The sequence below is a fragment of the Barbatula barbatula genome (genome assembly GCF_947034865.1).
Source record: "Barbatula barbatula genome assembly, chromosome: 8".
In the NCBI taxonomy this organism is placed as follows: domain Eukaryota; kingdom Metazoa; phylum Chordata; class Actinopteri; order Cypriniformes; family Nemacheilidae; genus Barbatula; species Barbatula barbatula.
In genome coordinates, this window is record NC_136771.1 from 9,905,002 (window position 1) to 9,925,259 (window position 20,258).

At 38.3% G+C, this 20,258-nt stretch overlaps 2 protein-coding genes across 2 annotated transcripts; both read right to left on the reverse strand.

Moving 5' to 3' along the window:
• Nucleotides 1-1,984: 1,984 nt before the first annotated feature.
• Nucleotides 1,985-5,417, reverse strand: LOC306897357 (GTPase IMAP family member 9-like). Its single transcript, XM_079462004.1, has 4 exons — nucleotides 5,258-5,417; nucleotides 4,506-4,612; nucleotides 3,278-3,347; nucleotides 1,985-3,178 (listed from the first exon to the last, which is right to left on the reverse strand). The coding sequence occupies exons 2-4, from the start codon at nucleotides 4,608-4,610 to the stop codon at nucleotides 2,373-2,375; spliced, it is 981 nt and encodes a 326-aa protein (XP_079318130.1). The 5' UTR covers nucleotides 4,611-4,612; nucleotides 5,258-5,417; the 3' UTR covers nucleotides 1,985-2,372.
• Nucleotides 5,418-12,054: 6,637 nt separating this feature from the next.
• On the reverse strand, nucleotides 12,055-16,271 carry LOC306897124 (sterile alpha motif domain-containing protein 9-like). The gene is made up of 3 exons (XM_079461608.1): nucleotides 16,040-16,271; nucleotides 15,212-15,348; nucleotides 12,055-15,056 (listed from the first exon to the last, which is right to left on the reverse strand). The coding sequence occupies exons 2-3, from the start codon at nucleotides 15,254-15,256 to the stop codon at nucleotides 13,272-13,274; spliced, it is 1,830 nt and encodes a 609-aa protein (XP_079317734.1). The 5' UTR covers nucleotides 15,257-15,348; nucleotides 16,040-16,271; the 3' UTR covers nucleotides 12,055-13,271.
• Between the last annotated feature and the right edge of the window lie 3,987 nt (nucleotides 16,272-20,258).

Below are 20,258 nucleotides of genomic sequence, written 5' to 3' on the forward strand. Positions count from 1 at the left end.
AAGCATCGTAAGCCTAAATTGGTCGTAAAAACGATCGTAGGAGTGATCTTAATATTAAGGTCTGCTTCCCAAAAGCATCGTAACTTAAGTAACACTTGAAAATGATCGTAGATCTAATAGTGCTCTGGCTACCTTAAGGCCACGCACACATCCTCTGACATTTTCACATTCTGTAGTCACAGATGAGGAATACCGATCTGAAACCACTTTTCCTCTCCCAGGATCCACTCTCCCCTTAGTTCCCTACTCCAGTTTTCCCAATCAGAACGACTCTTATTTCGTCATTGCTCTTCAGATTCGTCTGCTGTTAAAGGACAAGGATAGCATTACATCTGTATTCACAGTTAGTGTGGGTTGGAGTTAAATACTCTTCTGTCAGGCTTTTTGATGATGATAAATATTGAAGAAGTATAGCCACGTGAATTCAAATGATACTGGAAATGGGAAAGTTTAATTATAGTTCTCAGAAACTGCAACAAGTTACTCCATCGCGTGTTTCCATCCCCAAGAAATGTTGAAGGGAGTCTGTCTATAAAGATTTAAACAAATCTGCTCCACCCTCCCTACCTAACAACTAACTGTTTTATTTGTGTTTTGAATAATTATTTGCATGAGCACTGTATTTGCTTATACATTTAGTGAACACATGTGAATTCCTTCATTGGCAAAGAAGAAGAATGTGGTGAAAAACTAAATAAAGATAAGGAAAAGAACTGGTTAACGTGACAACTTGTAAAATATGTATTTATCATGCAAGGTCATCAACTGCATATTTTGGTGTGTCGTCTGTGGGCAGTGACCATTGCTGGACACTTGTAATACCATCCTTATTTTCTTGAATGCTGAGTTCTGGAGTTATCTTAGGGTCATTAGATCTATAGGTCTTCTGGCTGTGCTGGTCTCTCCTGGTGAAGCAGTGTTTGTAGGTTTGTCACTGTTGTTTAAAACATCAAAAGATTTCAACGGCAGGCCCATGCTTTAAAAAAGCTAGAAAGTATTTGTGTCTAGGACTAGTCTTAAACCCTCTTCGGGAAACCATCACTTGACACAAACAACAGTCATTGATTACCAAAAGTAATAATCGACATTTCTAAATACATACCTTGTTCATGACTGCTAAGGCAGCAAGTACTGTGATACCAAAGTATTGAAACATTGATACATTTGATCGTTGTCTTTAAGAAGTCACAGATGCCTCCATTTGTGGATATGAAGAATTTAAAACTGACAACATGAAAATGAATAAAAATGAGGCAAGGTTGTTTTATACAATAAAACTTCCAAAATTCCATTACCCAAATAAATGAATAATATGAGCATTCAAATCTTAAGACGCTAAATGCAACATTCTTCTGTTCTCAGGTCTCCTTTATCTTCAATTAGTCTATGTATTTGGGGGTTTTGTCCTCTTAATATGGCATTGTTCCAGTTATTTAGAGATAATGTGAAAAACTTAAAAATGAAAATAGAACCCACAGACAGGAAAAACAAAGACCAGCTCAAGCAAAAAAGACTCTGACACGGCATATAACCAGAGGTGATAACCAGGGCAGATGAGACTAGTAGTCATTAAACAAAGCTGAAGGAGAAGACAGGTAATCTTTAATTGTTAATTATGGAGAAAATACATTGAGTATGCTTCATTGAATAGTTCCTTTTTCAGAAAGTAGTAAGAAGCTTACTTTTACTTTCAATGATTTTGCGGGTGATCCAACCTTCAGTTAACACTCACAGTAAGATACAGACACTTAAGTGTCTACAATGGCTCGTTTGTTTACTTTTTCATGTAGTGAAAGATATTTTTGGCCATTACAGCCAGAATAAGTGAGCAGAATTTATGCTGCCTTCCAAACAGGAAAGTAGTAGTCATGGCCATTGAAGGTCTGCTTACCAGGCTGATGTGTTCAAAAATACTGAAGTGCTAAAGATGTTATGTTCACATAGTAAGTTGGTATGGCGATTAACCTTGCAAGTTGCACAAACTAGACCCAAAAATAAATGTTCTTTATTATTTATTCACCCTTTTCACACTGACAATAAAAAGAAATTCATACATGAAAACTTCAATCCACAACTTTTCTTCTTAAAATAAAACAAAATCAATATTAAGCAAGTACACAAGTGCTCAAAATCTCCTTGTCAATAGTAATTTATAGAAAGACATTTTTAAATTATAGAAAGAAAGCTTTAACAGAAAAAATCTAATATTTTGCAATCCTAACTTGTTACATAAGTATTCACATAATCACATTGCAGATCTTGTTCAAATGCAAGGTGGCATAAATTGAAATGATTTAGAGTAGCATCACTGTCTATATCTAAAACATACATATATTTGATAAACTAGAGCAAACTGCTGCCATTGAATTTAGCTAGTCTTGGCAAAAATATTTTTTTAATCCAATGATATTGAGTATTTTACAAATAAGGGAGGGTTCTCTCTCAGCTTGCCATCTTGCCTGCTCCTCATAATACTTTTTTTTTGCTTTCTCAAAGGCCTCATCTTTAAATTTCAGTCTTCGCTCCTCTGTCTCTTTCAGGATACGTTTCTTCTCTTCCTCAATTACTCTTTCCACCTTCTCAAGCATCTCACTTGTGTAATGCTGCCCACCGATTCCAGTCACCAATTTATCAATCTGGTCCAGCAACTGAATGACCTGATCTGGATTATTATCTTTGTTGTTAAACACATGGTATCGTCCACTGCAGGTTTTGATGAAACTGACCAGTTTTGCATTTTTACGCACAAACGTGTGAATGTTTTCACCTTCCAGTAGATCTCCGTGAGTGAACAGGGCCATGGTGTATGTGGAGGCTTCTTTACCAAATATTGCTTGGATCAATCTAACTGCTTCTGCATCTTCATCTTTGAATCTGCCAGACTGAATCACAACTAAGAACACATGTGGACCAGGAGCAGAGAGAGGAATACAGAGTTTGATTCTGAAAATCTCCTCATTCAGACTCAAGCTGGTGTCAAACAAACCTGGAGAGTGGATGACAGATACTTTTCTCCCATTCACTATTGCAGAATTCTTTTCACACTGTGCAGTCACAGAAGCGGATGATATCTCAGATTTAAATAACTTCTTGCCCAGGATAGTGTTGCCTGTTGCGCTTTTCCCCACCCCTGTTTTTCCAACCAAAAGTATCCGGAGCTCTTCAACTGGATGATGCACTATTGAGAATAATAATAAAATATTGTAAAAGTATTGCATAGTTTGTAATTTTAACCAAGAATCTTGCATGTAATATCTTCATATTCCTTTAAAAATACCTGTATAGCTTGAAACATGATCAGAATCTTGAACTAAATGATGACCTGAATGATGTTGTTGCTTTAAAGTCTGGAGGTGAGGAAAAAATAATCATTTCAACACATTTATTAAATTACTTTTTCTTTTCATTTCGTACATTAGGATTTAGATGTCTTTTAAAAGACTAAGGATAAATTAACATAATGTTCTATTTGCTTCTTGCCAAACTCCTGTATGCTGCTTGTATACTCGTGTCCCCCCCCCAAAAAAAATACTTTTGGGCTGGACCCAGAAATGATATTCCTTACATCATAATTTAGCAGAAAAACACACTTTTGTTAATTTTAGCACTCACATATCTGAACATACAGCTCCTTGCATTTCCACTTTTTGATATTCATTCATTATTTGTTATGTAATTCAGTGTAAGATAAAATATTATATTTACTTATTCAGCATAGACCTCTACCTCTGTGTAACATATCTGTTCCCTGCCACCAAAGGTCATCACACACCACACTGACCGTTTCACCCTGGACTCCATTTCCCAAGATCCCCTGGCGTTACACCTTCACTAGTCACTATTTAAGCCAGACTAACTCAATTACAGGGGGCTATTGGTTGTTTGCTTCTCTTGTTCCAGAGCCTTATTCAGTGTTTTCATTGTTCCTTGTTTTTTCGTGTTTTACCTCTACCTGGCCTGGACCTTGTGTTTTGATTGTTTGCTGCAAGTCTCGACCCCTTTACCTGTTTGCTGGATTACGGTTTTGGATAACCTCTTTTATTAAAGCTGCATTTGGATGTGACTTTGCCTCCCTGACTCGATTGATACACTCTGCAATGAGTCCTGTGCAATATCAGAAATGAATCTGCACTTCAAAATTTCACAGTTAGATAGAAGACCATCTTGAAACTAACTCAATATTCTGTAATTTGGGGATTTTTTCTAATCTTAAATGGTATTTAGAACAGATATGTGGAGACTAGTTTGCCCTTCTTGCCTTCATGTGCAGTCTCCCCGACTGTCTGAATATGTGCTGTCCATTTACCAGTGTTTGGTTTCTGTTTTGGATTTTTCTGGCTGTTATTGTTTCTCTGGATTTAACCTGTTTTTTCAACCTCTGTATGGTCATATAGCACAACAACGTGTCATTTGCCACAGTGGGAGCAGACTTTTTCTGGCAGTAGGCTATGTTTGGTCCAGGTTATACTGTATATGACTTTGCAGTTAAAGATTGAAAAACATACCTGCAAAGCTATTGCAGAATCACCACCAATTATACCAAGCACTAGAGCAATGAAAAAAGATTGAGCCCAAGAGGTCTTCGATCGATAATTTTCAATGACGTTCATATCTGTTGAGAAAAGGAGGCCAAAGCTCTTGCTCTGAGTAAAAATTGACATGAATTCAAACTAATATTAAGAATATAAAATTATAAATATATCATATTTCAGTAATAATAAATGTATGACTACTCCTTAAATAGTATTATGGCCCTTTCATAGGTGACGTGGTAGTGACAAATGTCTAGTTTACTTTCGGTGGAAGACATGGGGTTGAACGCCCAAAAAGCAGATGGATTAGTCTTATGTTTTGAATGAGAGATAGCACAAATTTAAACTGATCCCTTCTTAATCCCTTTGACACAACTAGATAAAGTTATATAATTATTTAAGGTAAAAAGTAATGAAATATCCATTAAGCAGAATAAAAAAAATAAAGGATATAAGTTTGTTTTAACACTTCTGCTTCACACCTGCTCCTTTTACTTTTACTGTATTTTAAATGATCAAATTGTGTTCACTGTAAACCCAATATTAAGTTGTTTGTGTTCCTCTCTTCTTTCCTTCCATTTGTCTTTGTCTTTCAAACTACATTGTTTTGGACTACTTTCACCAATATAGCAGCAACACATTTTATTTTTATTTTAGCAATACTGTATCGTCTAAACATGAATAATATCATATATTTTTTATTAAAGATAAAACTTACAACTCACCTTTCGTACAGTGCTTATAACCTGTGGATGCCTTGGTATCTGTGGGGTTTTGTTATCCTTTTATTTAAAATAGTGAGCTTCTTACATTAACTTAATCTATTCCTCTGATAATACAAGTCACTGCTAACTTTCCTGGCTTGTTCTCACCCTGTGGTTGAATGAGTATGTACAGTAGACAAAGCAGCTGCATGGCAGAGCAAATTACTTGTCACCGCCCACACAGTCATTCAAACAAAATTGCTAAGAGTGTAAATGTTTTACTCTGAAAAATGAAATGTATTTAAAGTGCAATTTTGCTCTTTCTGTAAATCATTAACAATTGCTTTCGTTTGATTTGAGAAAGACACAAGTGATTATTACATTTAAGTTTATTTTTTTTATTGATTATTTGTATAGGATACCTATTTATAGAAGCACTATACTGTTTTTGTTAAAAATACTTTAATATTGTCTAATATTGTTATATTTACTGTAACAACACAAACAACAACCACAGTTGAACAAATCTGCATCTCCCACCCTGTGTTAAAAATTCTAACACTTTCATTTTCTGTTTACTTTTGCACTCTTCTGGCTTATACATTTGTTTGAGTTTGCATAGAAGATTCAATTCAAGACAAGGTCAAACAATTCTTTCTGAGACTTCTTTTTCATTTATTAAACAACTAGTGATACAGTGAATATTTGCCATATTGTAGTGGTTTCTTTGGCCACTTTAAATAATCTTAAATATGGGAAAGATTATACTGTGGTTGCTACAGAAACTAATCTAATCTTCAACACACGGTTGTTAGCTGTTAAAGTTAAGTTAAATCGTGTATTTCCTGTTTTACAGTCTATTTTACTATTTCACCGTCCCTGGTTTCAAATTCAAGGCAAGGATTAGTTAGAATATAACTATAACCAAGAAAAATGCAAATAAACAGTGTGTGTGTCTGTATCTTGTTGAAACTTAAAGTTAAAACTGAAACAGAAACCAAACATCCAAAACAATAGCTGGTAGCCACCACACTATTTAGATTTGTTTATTGCACTTCTTTCTAATGTGGTTTGCGCTCTGTTGTGTCGACCACTTGTAAGGTCCCCAGTCAAATTAAAGACACGCTCAGCAAACGCTTGGGATGCTAGCATTGCCAGAAGATCCAAGGCCAGATGTTTAATTTGTGGAAACACTGTACAACTCTGAGATGTTCAGAAGGATAGCATGCGATAGCCCTTCTTTGTATTTTTTGGCATTGAAAAACCTAAATCTCTGCCGTTTTGACAAATGGGTTATCTCTGTGGAGTCCTGACATGGTATTTCCTCCCCCTCTTCCCCTCTTCTTCATCTTCAGACATCCCATCTTGCAGTCTTGTTGGCACACTGTTATCAATGTAGTTTTCTGCCATGTTTTGACTGTTACTATATTTGTCCTGGCGAATCTCTGTGATTTGGCAGGCTCATATATCCTTTTTCAGATTTTTTCCACCGTTTGGGAATAATGGAGGCTTGGTTGTCTTTTGGCCGAGAGTCTCTCATTTTGTTATTTCTGATGTGAAAATCACAGCCTTCACTTATCCCGTGCAAGCGCCCCATATAGAAATACAGATGTGGGGAGGTAATTTCTACATCACATTAGGTCCCCAAATAACTATAATTATTATTTATTAACTAGTTCCACAGAAATTTTACGTTCACTCAATTTCAGTGATGCTCGAATTGTTATTTTTTAGTTTGCCTAAACTTGACTCCACTTACACTGGACTACTGCAATGCTCGGAATTTCCAGCTTACTCAACCAAACCTCTACAGATGATCCAGAATGCAGCGGCAAGAGTGGTCTTCAATAATCTGAAGAGAGCACACGTCACATCTATCTTCAATAAATTACATTGGCTCCCTATAGTCGCTTGCATCAAATTCAAGACTATGCTCCTGGCCTACAAGACCACCACTGATTTGGCACCCCCATATCTTCACTCACTAATGCAGACGTATGTACCCACCAGATCCCTACGCTCCACAAATTAACGATGTCTTGTAGTGCCATCCCAAAAAAGGAAAAAATCTCTCTCACTTACCTTCTTGGGATCGGTTCCACATTTGTGGAATGATTTGCCTGCTGTTACAAGGTCAGCAGATTCTGTAGCCATCTTTAAAGAATCGTCTGAAAACACATCTCTTCTGTCAATACCTGACCGATCAGTTCTGACTTCTGATCTCTTTTCTACTCTTTAAAAAAAACATAGCTTTGTAAACTCTGGTAGGCTATATGAGACCAGTTTTTTTATTGCACTTATGCCTTTTGTTGTCCTTATGTTGTTCCAATTACTTCCATTGTTTACCTCATCTGTAAGTTGCTTTAGATAAAAGCATCTGCTAAATGATTAAATGTAATGTAAATGTATCATAACTTCACATCACATAAAAAAGAAGACAAATGAACACATAATCACAGACATTTTTGATGAAACGGAACAGTCACGTTCCAGAAGTAGTGCCTCGAACCATTTTGGAACCTGTTGTAGAAAGAAAATAACAATTTAGCTCAAAATGCTTTTAAAATCATTCAAAATATTTGTTAATTGGTGCAACCAATTATTTTACTCCGCATTATAACATTAAATAACGGTCCGACCCTAAACATGACTCACCCCTTCCCGAAAGGTGACATTTGGAACTATCCTGTTTCAAAATGCATGATTTTATCATAGATTAGTTTTATTACGTTTGTACCCATAACATGCATTCAACACACTTACGCAATGCATTTACTGTGTTTAACAAATTGTTGTTTTAAAATTAAGCGTCAGAATTAGCAAACATAGCAAGAAAGACAGAAGTCACTTCATGCCTTCACTTCGGACACAAAAAAATATATAATAAAATATAACACAACCAAAATTAAACCTTAAAAAAACTGCAATAATACACCTTTTAAAATTATACGTTTTATGAATTAAACAAGGTGAAAGACTAAACGTACCTTTGACTTGATTGAGCTCCTTGAGTAGATGCTTGCTACTTCACACTTCTAAACACAACAAAACACAAAACATTAAATACATTGTAAGTTTTTTTCGATATAATTTGGTTTAAAAAATGTATATTTATTTAGTAACAGTTACCTCAGGTGAAGCTTGCCTCTACTGCCTCCCACAACTCAGGCAGGCACGTCGCATTGAATGCTGTATTATCATATATTGGCTGTTGAATGTTTACTGAACTAGAATTTCATTTAATGTGCATGGAATGCTGTATTATCATATATTGGCTGTTGAATGTTTACTGAACTAGAATTTCATTTAATGTGTGAAAATATTTTTTCAGGCTGGACTTGTTGCAGAAGGTTTGTGCCAGTCTGCAGAATGGATCAGTTGATGTGTTTCTATCCAAGTATGTGATGTCTAGTTTAAACAAAATATGTTCAGATTGTAAAAGTCTTGCAATGTATTCCAGCCATAAATCCAACCAAAAATATTAGTTCAACTGAGATATTTTTGCACTTCCACAGTTTTATTAATTAGTATTTTTACAGTGTAGTCATGTTATCTGTGAGATATCCTTTTTTGATCTTTTCATCTGTTTTTCTTGTGAGTTGTTTGTACTAGTAGTACTACTGTCGTGGTTTTTGGAAATGGCTTGTAAGTTTGCTGAAGTTTTATTGTTTGCACTTGAAATAAAATCCAATAGCCTACATTGTCATGATCGTGATGGGTGAGACACGGACAGAGGACCAAGGTGCAGCGGGTAAGGGGTTAACATGTTTAATAAATAATTACAAAACAAAAACCCACGAGGGGGTAACCTGACAAAACAAGGGTATGACATAGAGACAGGAACATGGCCTTACTAAACATGACTAAAGATAACTAGGCGACACTAAAAAGCTGTGAACCACAAAACCATAATGTACCAGCACAAGACAGAAGACACAAGGGCATTAAACAAGGGCAGAAGTGGCAAAGGCCATTTGGGATTCCCTGGTGGATGATTTCATGGCTGTTCCAACTACAGACGATTGGCGGGACATTGCAGCTGATTTTCATCATCGCTGGAATTTCCCAAGATCTTCTGATGAAAAGCATGTAGTGATCCATGCTCCTAACAAATCTAGATCACTGTTCTACAACTATAAAGGGACATTTGTCAAATACTGTTTTCGCATCATAGATGTTTGCAGTAATGGGAAGACCAGTGATGGTGGGACCTTCATAGAGGCACCCGTGGCTTATCTGGAGACCTGCTGCTGCCAGCAACAGAGTACCTGGGGCCCCAACCTTGTGTCTTCATTGCAGATGAAGCCTTTCCTCTCCGTAGAGACATGATGAGACCCTTCCCTGGTACCACACTTCCCAGTAGAAGACACAGGGTCTTCAATTTCAGGTTTTTCACGGGCAAGACTGACTGTTGAGAATGCTTTTGGAACACTTGCAGCACAGTGAATGTACCGGCAGGTAATTGGTATCAGTCCTTCCAATGCGGAAGCCTGTGTGAAGGCAACCTGTGTTCTACACAACTTCCTGCGGAGGACAACAAACATTGTGTGGGACCCGCTAATCCATCTTGGCGATGAAGGTTCTGCACTGCACGCGCCAAGTAGGGAGCAACAATGCTGGAAGCGACGGGTTTGAGGGAGACATTTCTGAACTACTTCTGGGCTGAAGGTGCATTTCCTTGCTTTCCTTCCGTAGCACTTTTTCTATCTGTTCTTTTTTTATGATATGCTGACTAAACTGTCAGATACGCCCATGCAAAAACATTTCCATCAAATGCATGACAACATAAATAAAGTTTGTTCCCAAACCTTTACCTCAATATTTTTAAAGCAATGGTTTGCTGACTACACTCTTCCTCAAATGCATTATGCATCTTGGTTCCCTATACAGTAGTATTGTGTTACCGAGACTTTTATTCTTGGCATGGGTAGAAAACCCTTGAGCCCTTAAGTACGCACAAGGGGGACAAGGTTTTCCAAAAAAATAAGTTTATTCAAAACAGAGTTTATTAGAACAAACAGAAAGTCTCCCATAGCAGACAAAACATGTAACAAATGTTTTCCTCCTCTCACAACAGGTCTAATTTATCTTCAGCCAAACCCAGATACAGTGGCGGCCTAAGCACAGGACCACTCAAGAACTAAATAAATTCATATACAACGTCCCAAACTCATAATACACTACAAACAAAAACAATAACATAATACCTGCCAAAAACAATACCACACACAAGAGAGTAGTCCACGTGCGGTAGGTGTCAATGTAGTATGGAGCATGTTCTATAGGCCAGAAAATTAGACTGGGAAGGGACATAAACAAACTAAAGAAAAAAAACTTACTTGTCAGTCCCATACACCACAATCATAACCCACAGCTAGATTGGAAATATAGGGCACCCACGTACAGAGACAGACCTGTAATGATTCTCTTGGTTTAGTGGCAGGATCATGACAGAACCTCATGTTTAATGTGGAGAGAGGCAATTATTTTCATGGCCTTCCATACATCCTCTCCGGTCCCCGGTCCCCTCTCTCATTACCTCGTTATTGATTAATGCCCTTCACCTGTTCCCTTCTTGATTTGGTCCCTTATTTAATGCCCTTGTGTCTTCTGTCTTGTGCTGGTTCATTGTGGTTTGTGTGGTGAGAAAATTTCACAGATTCAAATCATAAGGCAGCTCAGTGGTAAGAGCGTGGCAAGTGCGTGGCAAGTGGTAAGAGCGTGGCAAGTGGTAAGAGCGTGGCAAGTGGTAAGAGCGTGGCAAGTGGTAAGAGCGTGGCAAGTGGTAAGAGCGTGGCAAGTGGTAAGAGCGTGGCAAGTGGTAAGAGCGTGGCAAGTGGTAAGAGCGTGGCAAGTGGTAAGAGCGTGGCAAGTGGTAAGAGCGTGGCAAGTGGTAAGAGCGTGGCAAGTGGTAAGAGCGTGGCAAGTGGTAAGAGCGTGGCAAGTGGTAAGAGCGTGGCAAGTGGTAAGAGCGTGGCAAGGTTGTGGGTTCGCAGTGGATTGCAGATACCTATGTATAGGATAATGCTATCTATGTTGCTTTGGATAAAAGCGTCTGCCAAATGCCTAAATGTAAATGTCTACAAGAAATTGTACCTTTGACGGTGTTAAAAATCTTGTCACGTGGATGGGAATATGTGGCAGTCTGTATGAGGTTGAACGCGGATGTTTTATCAGGGTTCGTGCTAAATTGGGCGGGACAGTGGAACTCGCGGGCCAGTGTTGAGAGCCACTGAAGTATACACTTTTTCAGATGACCAAATCTGAATAACTGGTGATCTACAGAGGTCCTAAACGGACAAGTTGGTGGATACAAAATTTAAGGAAACACTAATAACAAAAAAATGTAATGCTTTTGCATTGACTCAAAATTCCTGTGTGTTTAGCAAAACAAATACATTTATACAGGTTTGGAACAATCTGAGGGTGAGTAAATAATGCAGTATCCCTTTAAGCCCACCTCTATTTAACAACGCCAGCTTTGGTTGTGTTCACGGTTCTATTTCTACTTTGAATATCCTAATTGCATTAGGTTGTTCTGTATAGTCCTTGTTATGTTGTTCTGTTACGCTGTTTCCGTTATGTCCCATTCGATTTTAAGTCATCCGTTTTATTATTAATGTTTTTTGTGACTCTCAGTGTTGGCGAAATGTGTACACATACTCAGAAGAAAAGGGGGACTGAACTAGAAACAGGTGAAACTAATAATCTGCAACTGGAAGGCTTCAGGGTGGAACCAAGGCAGAGGCGGTGGATCCTGATAAGTGAGCTGAGCCAGGTCTAACACTAGACAGACGGACGATGCCACAACAACACTTGTGATGATGAGGGTTTAATAAAAATCCAAGACAAAAAATATATATTCCACAAAGTAACTAGGCAAGAAAACACCTGGAAATCACGTGAGCACAAAGGGTCAGAAATAGGACGGTTACGAAATACAACTAGGTCTGACAGTAAACTAATTCCAAGCAATGGTACATAGTGTCCATGGGATGGGTATCAGGTGCGGGTGGTCCACGGCTGGCACCGTAGAAGGATCTCCTGACCAATGGAAGATGGGGGGTTGGTAACCGAGAACGCACTGAAAGGGAGTGAGTCCGGTGGAGGTCTGACATAAGGAGTTCTGGGCATACTCGGCCCAGGCTAGGTAACCGTGTCAGCCTTGCTGATGATCATGGCAGTAGGATCTCAGGTACCTCCCAATATCCTGTATATTCCGCTCAGCTTTGTTGTTGGCTTGGGGGTGATAACCAGAGGTTAGACTGGCCGTGATGTTGAGGTATTGAAAGAATGCTTTCCAGACTCGTGAAATGAACTTGGGGCCTACTGAAGTATACTGCAATGAGTGACCAGGGATGATTAGGAATGGGCAACGGTAACAGTTTACCTTCTGGACTGCGACGGGTAGTTTTTGAAGTTTTTGTCACAAACTGAGCATCCTTGAATGTACTGGGAAATATCCTGAGAGATCCTAGGCCACCAGTATCGGTCGGCCAGATCCGAGAGGGTTTGCGGACTGCCTGGATGTCCTGATCCCGGAAAGGAGTGAGTCCATGAGGGTAGCACCATGTTCCGGTGGTAAGTATGTCTTACCCTCAGGACCTTCCGGCGGAGCTTGATGATTACTTGTTGTGGAACTCACATTTCTCTTGCTTGAGGAAGAGGTGGTTCTGACGAAGCCATTGTAACACTGGAGAGACTTGGGAGATGTGAGCTGGTAGAGTTTGTGAATATATGAGAATGTTGAAGTAGACGATACCGAACTGATTGAGCATGTCTCTGAAGATCTCGTTCATTAAACTTTGAAATATGGCAGGTGCATTAAAAGTCCAAATGGCATGACCAGGTATTCATAATGTCCAGATGGAGTTATGAAGGCGGTTTTCCATTCATCCCCAGGCTTGATACGGATGATGTTATATGCGCTGCAGAGATTGAGTTTAGTAAAGTTTTAGTAAAGATTTAGTAAAGGTGGAAGGTGGCCTGGATTCCCTCCAGGTTCATCCCCCATTAGTCGTGCTTGTACCTTCCTTTATCTCTCTTCTGCCAACTTTCTAGATAAAGCCCATAATTTCACATCATATTTCAAATTCTTCTCTGTCTGCTTTCGCTTTTTAGGACATTTATCTGGAGTATTATTGATGGTGCTCGCACCATCACGAATAAAAAAGCACTTTGACTTTCTCCTCTTCTTGTCTTTTGTTGTGTAAAATAATTTCTCCCCAGTTAGATCATAGATTGGGACAACATCAACCTCAATGACCCATTTGTCCATATCGAAGTTGTCTGGACATTTTACTTTAAAGAATTTAGGAGGCCTAATGCATCTCATTACAATACTAGTGTGATTTGTAAAATGCACTTTGAGACACTTATAAAATGCATCGATATATTTATTCAGTGATGTCACCGGTATTCCAATGATTTGTCCATGTGTGTACAGTGGCTCGTCCCCAACTCCAAAATGGATAGTTCCATTTGTTCGAGTATTCATGCTCCCTGCAGCAAACCTGAACACTTCATCTGTGAATTTCCTGAGGACATCCTCTTCTGAAGCATCCTCTGTGTTTGCCAGGAGTTTGTATTCGTGCACAGGCTCAATAAGATTGCCCGGGCCAGTTTCAGGAGGAAGGATTTCATTTTGTGTGTATTCAAAGGTTGGGCAGCTTTCATCAAATGGCCGGGGCGTACACAAACGAATCACAGCAACCTTTAAACTGTTCAGTGAGTTCTCTGAGTTTGTGGAGTGTGGCAGAGGTAATTTTGTTGACCGTGTACTTACTCTATTTTCTTTTTTGTCTTTCTCCTCTTGAAAGCTCGGGGTATCAGGCAAGGTCTGTCCTTTATCAACTGCATATTTTGGTGTGTCGTCTTTGACCGATGACCATTGCCGGACACTTGTAATAGCATCCTTAGTTTCTTGAATGCTGAGGTCTGGGTTTATCTTAGGGTCATTACATCCATTGGTAGGTCTTCTGGCTGTGCTGGTCTGTCCTGATGAAGCGGTGTTTGTAGGTTTGTCACTGTTGTTTAAAACATCAAAGGATGTTTTACATTGAAGCATGTTTTTTAGGATTTGAACTGCAGGTCCATGCTTTAAACCAGCATCCAGAAAGTCTTTTTTATTAAACAAAATAAGAGCAGCTCCATAAACATCCTCCTTGTAAAGTATATCAGCATATTGCTGAGGGACTTTGAATACATCCATGAGCCAATGACAGACATCCTCTTTGGTCCAATCTTCTATTTTATTTGTCCTCGTGTCTGATGTGAAGATAGTCAGATTTTCTTTTGTCTCAGTCACAGCACTACTTGTCCCTCCTACATTATATTGGAGGTCATCGTGTTCTTCTTGAAATCTTGAGATATCATGTAAGGTCGTCCCTTCATTTTCTGTACATTTTGATGGTTCCTCTAAGTACAGTGAGCATTGCTGGATATTTGAAATATCATCTGGAATTTCTTGAACGCTGAATTTTGAGGTAATCTCTAATTCATTAGATCCATCCGTAGGTATTTCGGCTGTAGGTATGGCACTGTCCTTCAAACCATCTGAAGATGTTTTATACCGAGACATGTATTTAAGGATTTGAACTGCAGGTCCATGCTTTAAACCAGCATCCAGAAAGTCTTTTTTATCAAACAAAATAAGAGCAGCTCCATAAAGGTCCTCCTTGTAAAGTATATCAGCGTATTGCTGAGGGACTTTGATTACATCCATGAGCCAATGACGGACATCCTCTTTGGTCCAGTCTTCTAGTTTCTTCAGATGTCTGCTTTGGTTTTCTATAGCGTTCTTTGTTGAATATTCTGCATTCTGAAAGAAGAAAAATACCCAGAAGAATTCAATTCATTGGGTTCCATTCTAACCAAAATCACAATAATCTATGTTAAAACTTTTTTGTCGGGTAGACTCAAAGTGAGTAGACTCAATTTTAGATGCTGTCTGAAAAACTGAGCATGTGCTATTACATCCGTTTTTGACGCATCCTCTGAGGACATTGATGACTTCGCCATGGCTCAAAGGTTGTGAAGTAATTCAACACAGCAAACTGTCCTAGTCCTGTTGTAGACCAATATCTGCACTCCCATCCAATCAGGTTTGAGAACTGTAAATATAACAAATGGGAGAATTAGACGCATTGTTATAAACAGGATTAAGATTTGTGTCTTGATCACACTGACAGGGTTTATTTTGTGTTATTTTGCTGGCAGTACATTATGCCTTACAAATCTAAATAAACACTGAAACTACTGCTTGACTAACATTAGATCATTTGACTACGGCAATAAAAAATCTATTGCTATTATTTGCATGTTATAAATACTACAGTACTCCTCATAAACCTTCTTAAAGTGTTAAAAGAGTCAACACTGCAATGTGCTTATTTATGCATCAATAATCAGAACAAAAATTTACAATTTCAGTGAAATGTAACTTACAAAAAGCACCATCAGTATTGACATTTTGGAAAAATGCAAACAACACAGGTGCACTTCCTGTTTCAGTGTTGTTTACGTCTTGTAAAATTATCTATATCGAACCATTCGTATGCACAATCGTATTTGCAGCTTATACTAAGCTAAATCAATATGAGATGATAAACTTTGTAACAGCACAGAGAATAAAGCGCCATGCACAGCTCAAAACACTTTTACACACAGCAACACGTTAGAGTCTGTCTGCATTAGATATGGGTCATGTTTGCTTATTGTTTGCCACAACTGTAGGCTTCTGCACATCTTTTGTAATTTATGTCTTATCTCACACTGTCCACAGCCAATAAAAGTCATGCTTACCTCTCAATTGTGCTCAGTTCTTATGCCGGCGTCAAAAGTGAAGTTAACAAATCACGTGTTGACATGACATACAGTATATCCTGTTTAATAAGAAAGTCTTGTTTGTTTTATTTTATTATGCTCATACGTATTCATCACATACTTGTTTAATAATGATGTACTACATATTTGAAATTCATATGCTCCGTAGACACAAGCGAAGGTTTCATAAGTTCTGAGGAAGTCTGTCACTAAAGAGCGCATGCGTGTTTATGTTGGCATGCCTTTAGTCATTTGGAGAAAGAAGACACGCTGGAACATTGTGTAGGAGTATGGGTGTGCTTCACTTCACAATTCCTAAAAAAAGAGACCTTTGCACTTTCCACTCTAAATTTATAAATTTGTGTTGTACTTCTGCCTGCCTGTTCATTCTATATTTTGTAAACCGATATTTTGCACTTCCTGTTCTTTGTAGTCCATCTTCTGCTTCCTGTTGTAGTCTTGTTCTTGTTTCCCAAAGCTGATAGTTTGCACCTACCCTTGCTTCCCCAAATAAATATGTTGGCTATATATGAATCCCACATGGTGAAATGATTGTGTTCTTGTGGTTATCCATGGCATTTCCTGATTAGTGGACAGTGTTGAAGTGCATTTAGATTTTGCTTAGTCATTGTCTTTTCATACACTGTAAAAAAACGGAAAGTTCCCAGCAGCAGGGTTGCCGGAAAGACTTTTCCGTAGTTATAAATAAATGTTTTAACTTTAATTTTACACAAGATCTGCTCCCAAATTTGGTCAATATTAATACATTAAAGTAGGTGATGTTACAATGTACACACATTCATATTATTATATAAATATGCAAATATGCATCCAAAACTGGCGGATAGGCTGAGGTGCAGTCCTCTAACGTGGGCAAGACTTTATGCGAAGTTGTCATGATTCTGCCTGCTCTTGTCTTGATTTTCTGGTCTAGGGGCAGAATCATGACAGACCCACGTGTTTTATGTGGAGAGGAACATATTATGGTCAATCAGGACATAATATGCGTTCTCTCCTGTCTCGTCATTTGGCCCTGCCCCTCTCGTTTCTAGTATAGCTCTCCTCCTGTGTCGCATTACCCACACCTGCCCATCGTTATCCCCTTTGTTAGTCTCCCTATATAATACCCTCTTGTCTATTGTCTTGTGCTCGTTGGTTGTACATGATCCCTTGCTTGTACGTATTCATGTATCCTGCCCTGTTGGAGTGTTCATGTTTCCTAATAATTCTAATGAGTGTTTGCTAGTCTTGTTTAGTTTTCAGTTGGTTTCTTGTTTAATAGTGTTTTCCCCATCGAGGGTGATTGTTTTGTTCCTGTTTGATTATTAAAGTCTATTTGTTAACCCCTTCATCCCTGCTGCCTGCGCTTGGGTTCTTCCACTACCACGTTCGTGACAGAAGTATGTAAAATTACTCACGAATAGTTTCAATTCTTTCCTACGGACTCAATGCTGGCTGGGTCACATCGTTTCTTTCTCTCTTTTAATCCAGTAAAAGGTATATATATATATATATATATATATATATATATATATATATATATATATATATACTATACAATAGGTTAAAAAGAGAGATAAAACTCAATTTGCACATTTTCCTAATTATAAACATTAATAATATCAAATCATGTCACACATTTGTCAATAATATACAGATACTATTTTTAAATAAACAATGTCAATTTTCAGCCTGTTTCTGTAGCCATATTTTAAATATACAGAAAATAAAACAAATTCACAGTCTATTTCTATGTAATTAGATATGTTTCCCTGTTTCAAATAAAAACTGTCAAATAAAACAGGAACATTTTGTTCTGTACTGTATACAGTGTTCTTCTATTTACTATTGCATGAAGAGGAGATCTCTGATTTAAAAACTTTTCTCCACAGGATGGTGTTGCCTGTTGCACTTTTTCCAGATGCCGTTTCCAACCAAAGGAGTTCAGAGCTCTTCTCCTGAATAAACATTAGACTTTTCTAATTTCATGTAATCCCATCATTTTTATGAAGCTGTGTCAATTATTGTTTTGCTGTATATGGAAAAGTCATGTTTTACCTAAATCATCCGTATCCTCATGTTCATAGAATATCTAAAAGTATAACATACTTTTCATGTGTAAAAAGTTTATAATAATGTGAAAATTTGAATAAGACACGAAATTGTGTTATACACAGGGATTATTTTAAACCAGAACTAGGCCTTAGTTAAACGGGGACATTGAAGTAGTTTTTACAAACATGTCTAAACAAACACCCACGATGGGGGAAAACACTAACAAACTAAATACAAAATAGAAAACAAACACTTACCACAAGGGGGGGGGCAAAAATAAACTAACTTCAGGACAACAATACAACCTCATACAAAACAGGATAGGAATGGCAACTGGCAGGGCAAGACAAGGCAAGGAAACAAGTACAACAAACAAGTACAAACAAGGAGGACAGGTGTAGCAATACTAGGAACCAGAGGGTCGAGGCCAATGACGAGACTGGAGAAAACGCATATTATGTCCTGGGGCCCGTTCTTCGTACGTCGCTAACTCGGTTAGCTGGATTTGATTGTTGACGATTTGGCATGATCTTGGATTGTTCGGTTCTTGGACGCTCATCCTGGACTTGCTGTCATAGCAACAGGTCTGTAAGCTTGAACCTGCTCGGGAGCAGGCTAACTTCATGTAAACAGGATTAGATTGCGGCTTTATAAGCGGAGGAGATAGGTAAGTCTGTCGCAGCCATGTCTTGTCCATTTGTACGACAGCAACCTGTTGCGGAAGGTGCAAGAATAATTCGCAGAGCTTTTCGAATGAATAGACAGGATCATTTAGCGCAGCAAGATAGCGTCATTGTTGAGAGATACCGTTTTTCTCGTAAGGGTGTTATTTACATCATTCATTTGTTGGAACCACACATAACGTGTTTAACACGGAGGAGTCTGGCTTTAACAACAGCACAGACTGTGTGCATTCGCAAACTTTACCTGGCGCTCAAGCAGTTTTTAGGGTTTTTTGTTGTATTTCTAAGCCACTTAAAACCGCAGGATTTTTTAGCTATTGCAAGTACATTTATAATTGTTAATGACATGCAATCATGACCATGCCAATAAGTATGAATAACAGTATGTGTCCTTTAGGCTTCCCTAACGTGATTGGTGCCATAGACTGCACACATGTCCCCATCAAGGCCCCCTCAGGCAAAATATAATTTTATAATTATAAAATATAAATATAATGAGGGGGATTTTGTGAAGCGAAAGGGCGTTCATAGTGTAAATGTGCAGATAAATTACTATTACAATTTATAATATTCCAGATTATTTCTTGGAAAAAAAGTAATGAAATCAAAAAGTATGCAGTTGACTGACTAAAATCTCTTCGATGGTGTGCGACTCTATGCTCCACGTCACCAATGTGGAAGCAAAATGGCCAGGATCAGTGCATGACTCAAGAATTTTCAGAGAGTCACATTTATGCACATCATTTGAACGTGGTAAGGGAACAAACATTTCAAGCTCACAGTATTATACACAGTATTATGCTGAGCCTAACAGAACTGCATTTTTCCATTATACAGGGGATTGTGACGGGATCCTGCTTGGAGACAGGGGCTATGCCTGCAGGCAGTATTTTATGACGCCCTTCCGTGAGCCAAACCCTGGACCACAAACCCGTTACAATGCAGCTCTAGCCAGGACAAGCATTGAAATGACCTTTGGGCAACTAAAGGGAAGATTTCAGTGTCTGAAAAGTCTGAGGGTTGCACCTGACAGGGCCTGTGACAGAATTGTTCCATGTGCCATATTGCATAACATTGCCACCATCAGAAAGGAGAGGAACCCTGTGGTGGGGGTGCAGCCTGATGATGACCTCCAGCCAGTGCACTTGGATCAACCTAGTGGCAGAGCTGCACGGGACAGAATTGTGGAACAGCATTTTTTTACTGAATAAAAGACAAGACAAATATGCTTAGTTTCTTGAGTTTTATTTAAAAGATTATTTATAAAGAAAAGCCAGCAAGTCATATTTTGCCTGCAATAAGAGATAGTTATGGAAAGTCAGCAATACTACTATGTGTGAAATAGTGTATTAGCACTTACTCTGAAGCAACTCTATCTCCAGTGAAATTTTTCTCTCTTTCAAGTTGTCGAGTTCAATTTCTCCTCTAATTTCTCTTTTTTCACCTTAAAATACTCTATT

Bases quoted from the DNA above. Each gene is read 5' to 3' on its own strand.
- LOC306897124 (XM_079461608.1), bottom strand. From the start codon at position 15,256: ATGGCGAAGTCATCAATGTCCTCAGAGGATGCGTCAAAAACGGAT. The intron at 15,057-15,211 runs GTAATAGCACAT...TTCTTCTTTCAG, and splicing joins AGGATGCGTCAAAAACGGAT to AATGCAGAATATTCAACAAA.
- LOC306897357 (XM_079462004.1), bottom strand. From the start codon at position 4,610: ATGAACGTCATTGAAAATTATCGATCGAAGACCTCTTGGGCTCAATCT. The intron at 3,348-4,505 runs GTATGTTTTTCA...CCTCACCTCCAG, and splicing joins ATTCTGCAATAGCTTTGCAG to ACTTTAAAGCAACAACATCA. The intron at 3,179-3,277 runs GTATTTTTAAAG...TATTCTCAATAG, and splicing joins TCATGTTTCAAGCTATACAG to TGCATCATCCAGTTGAAGAG.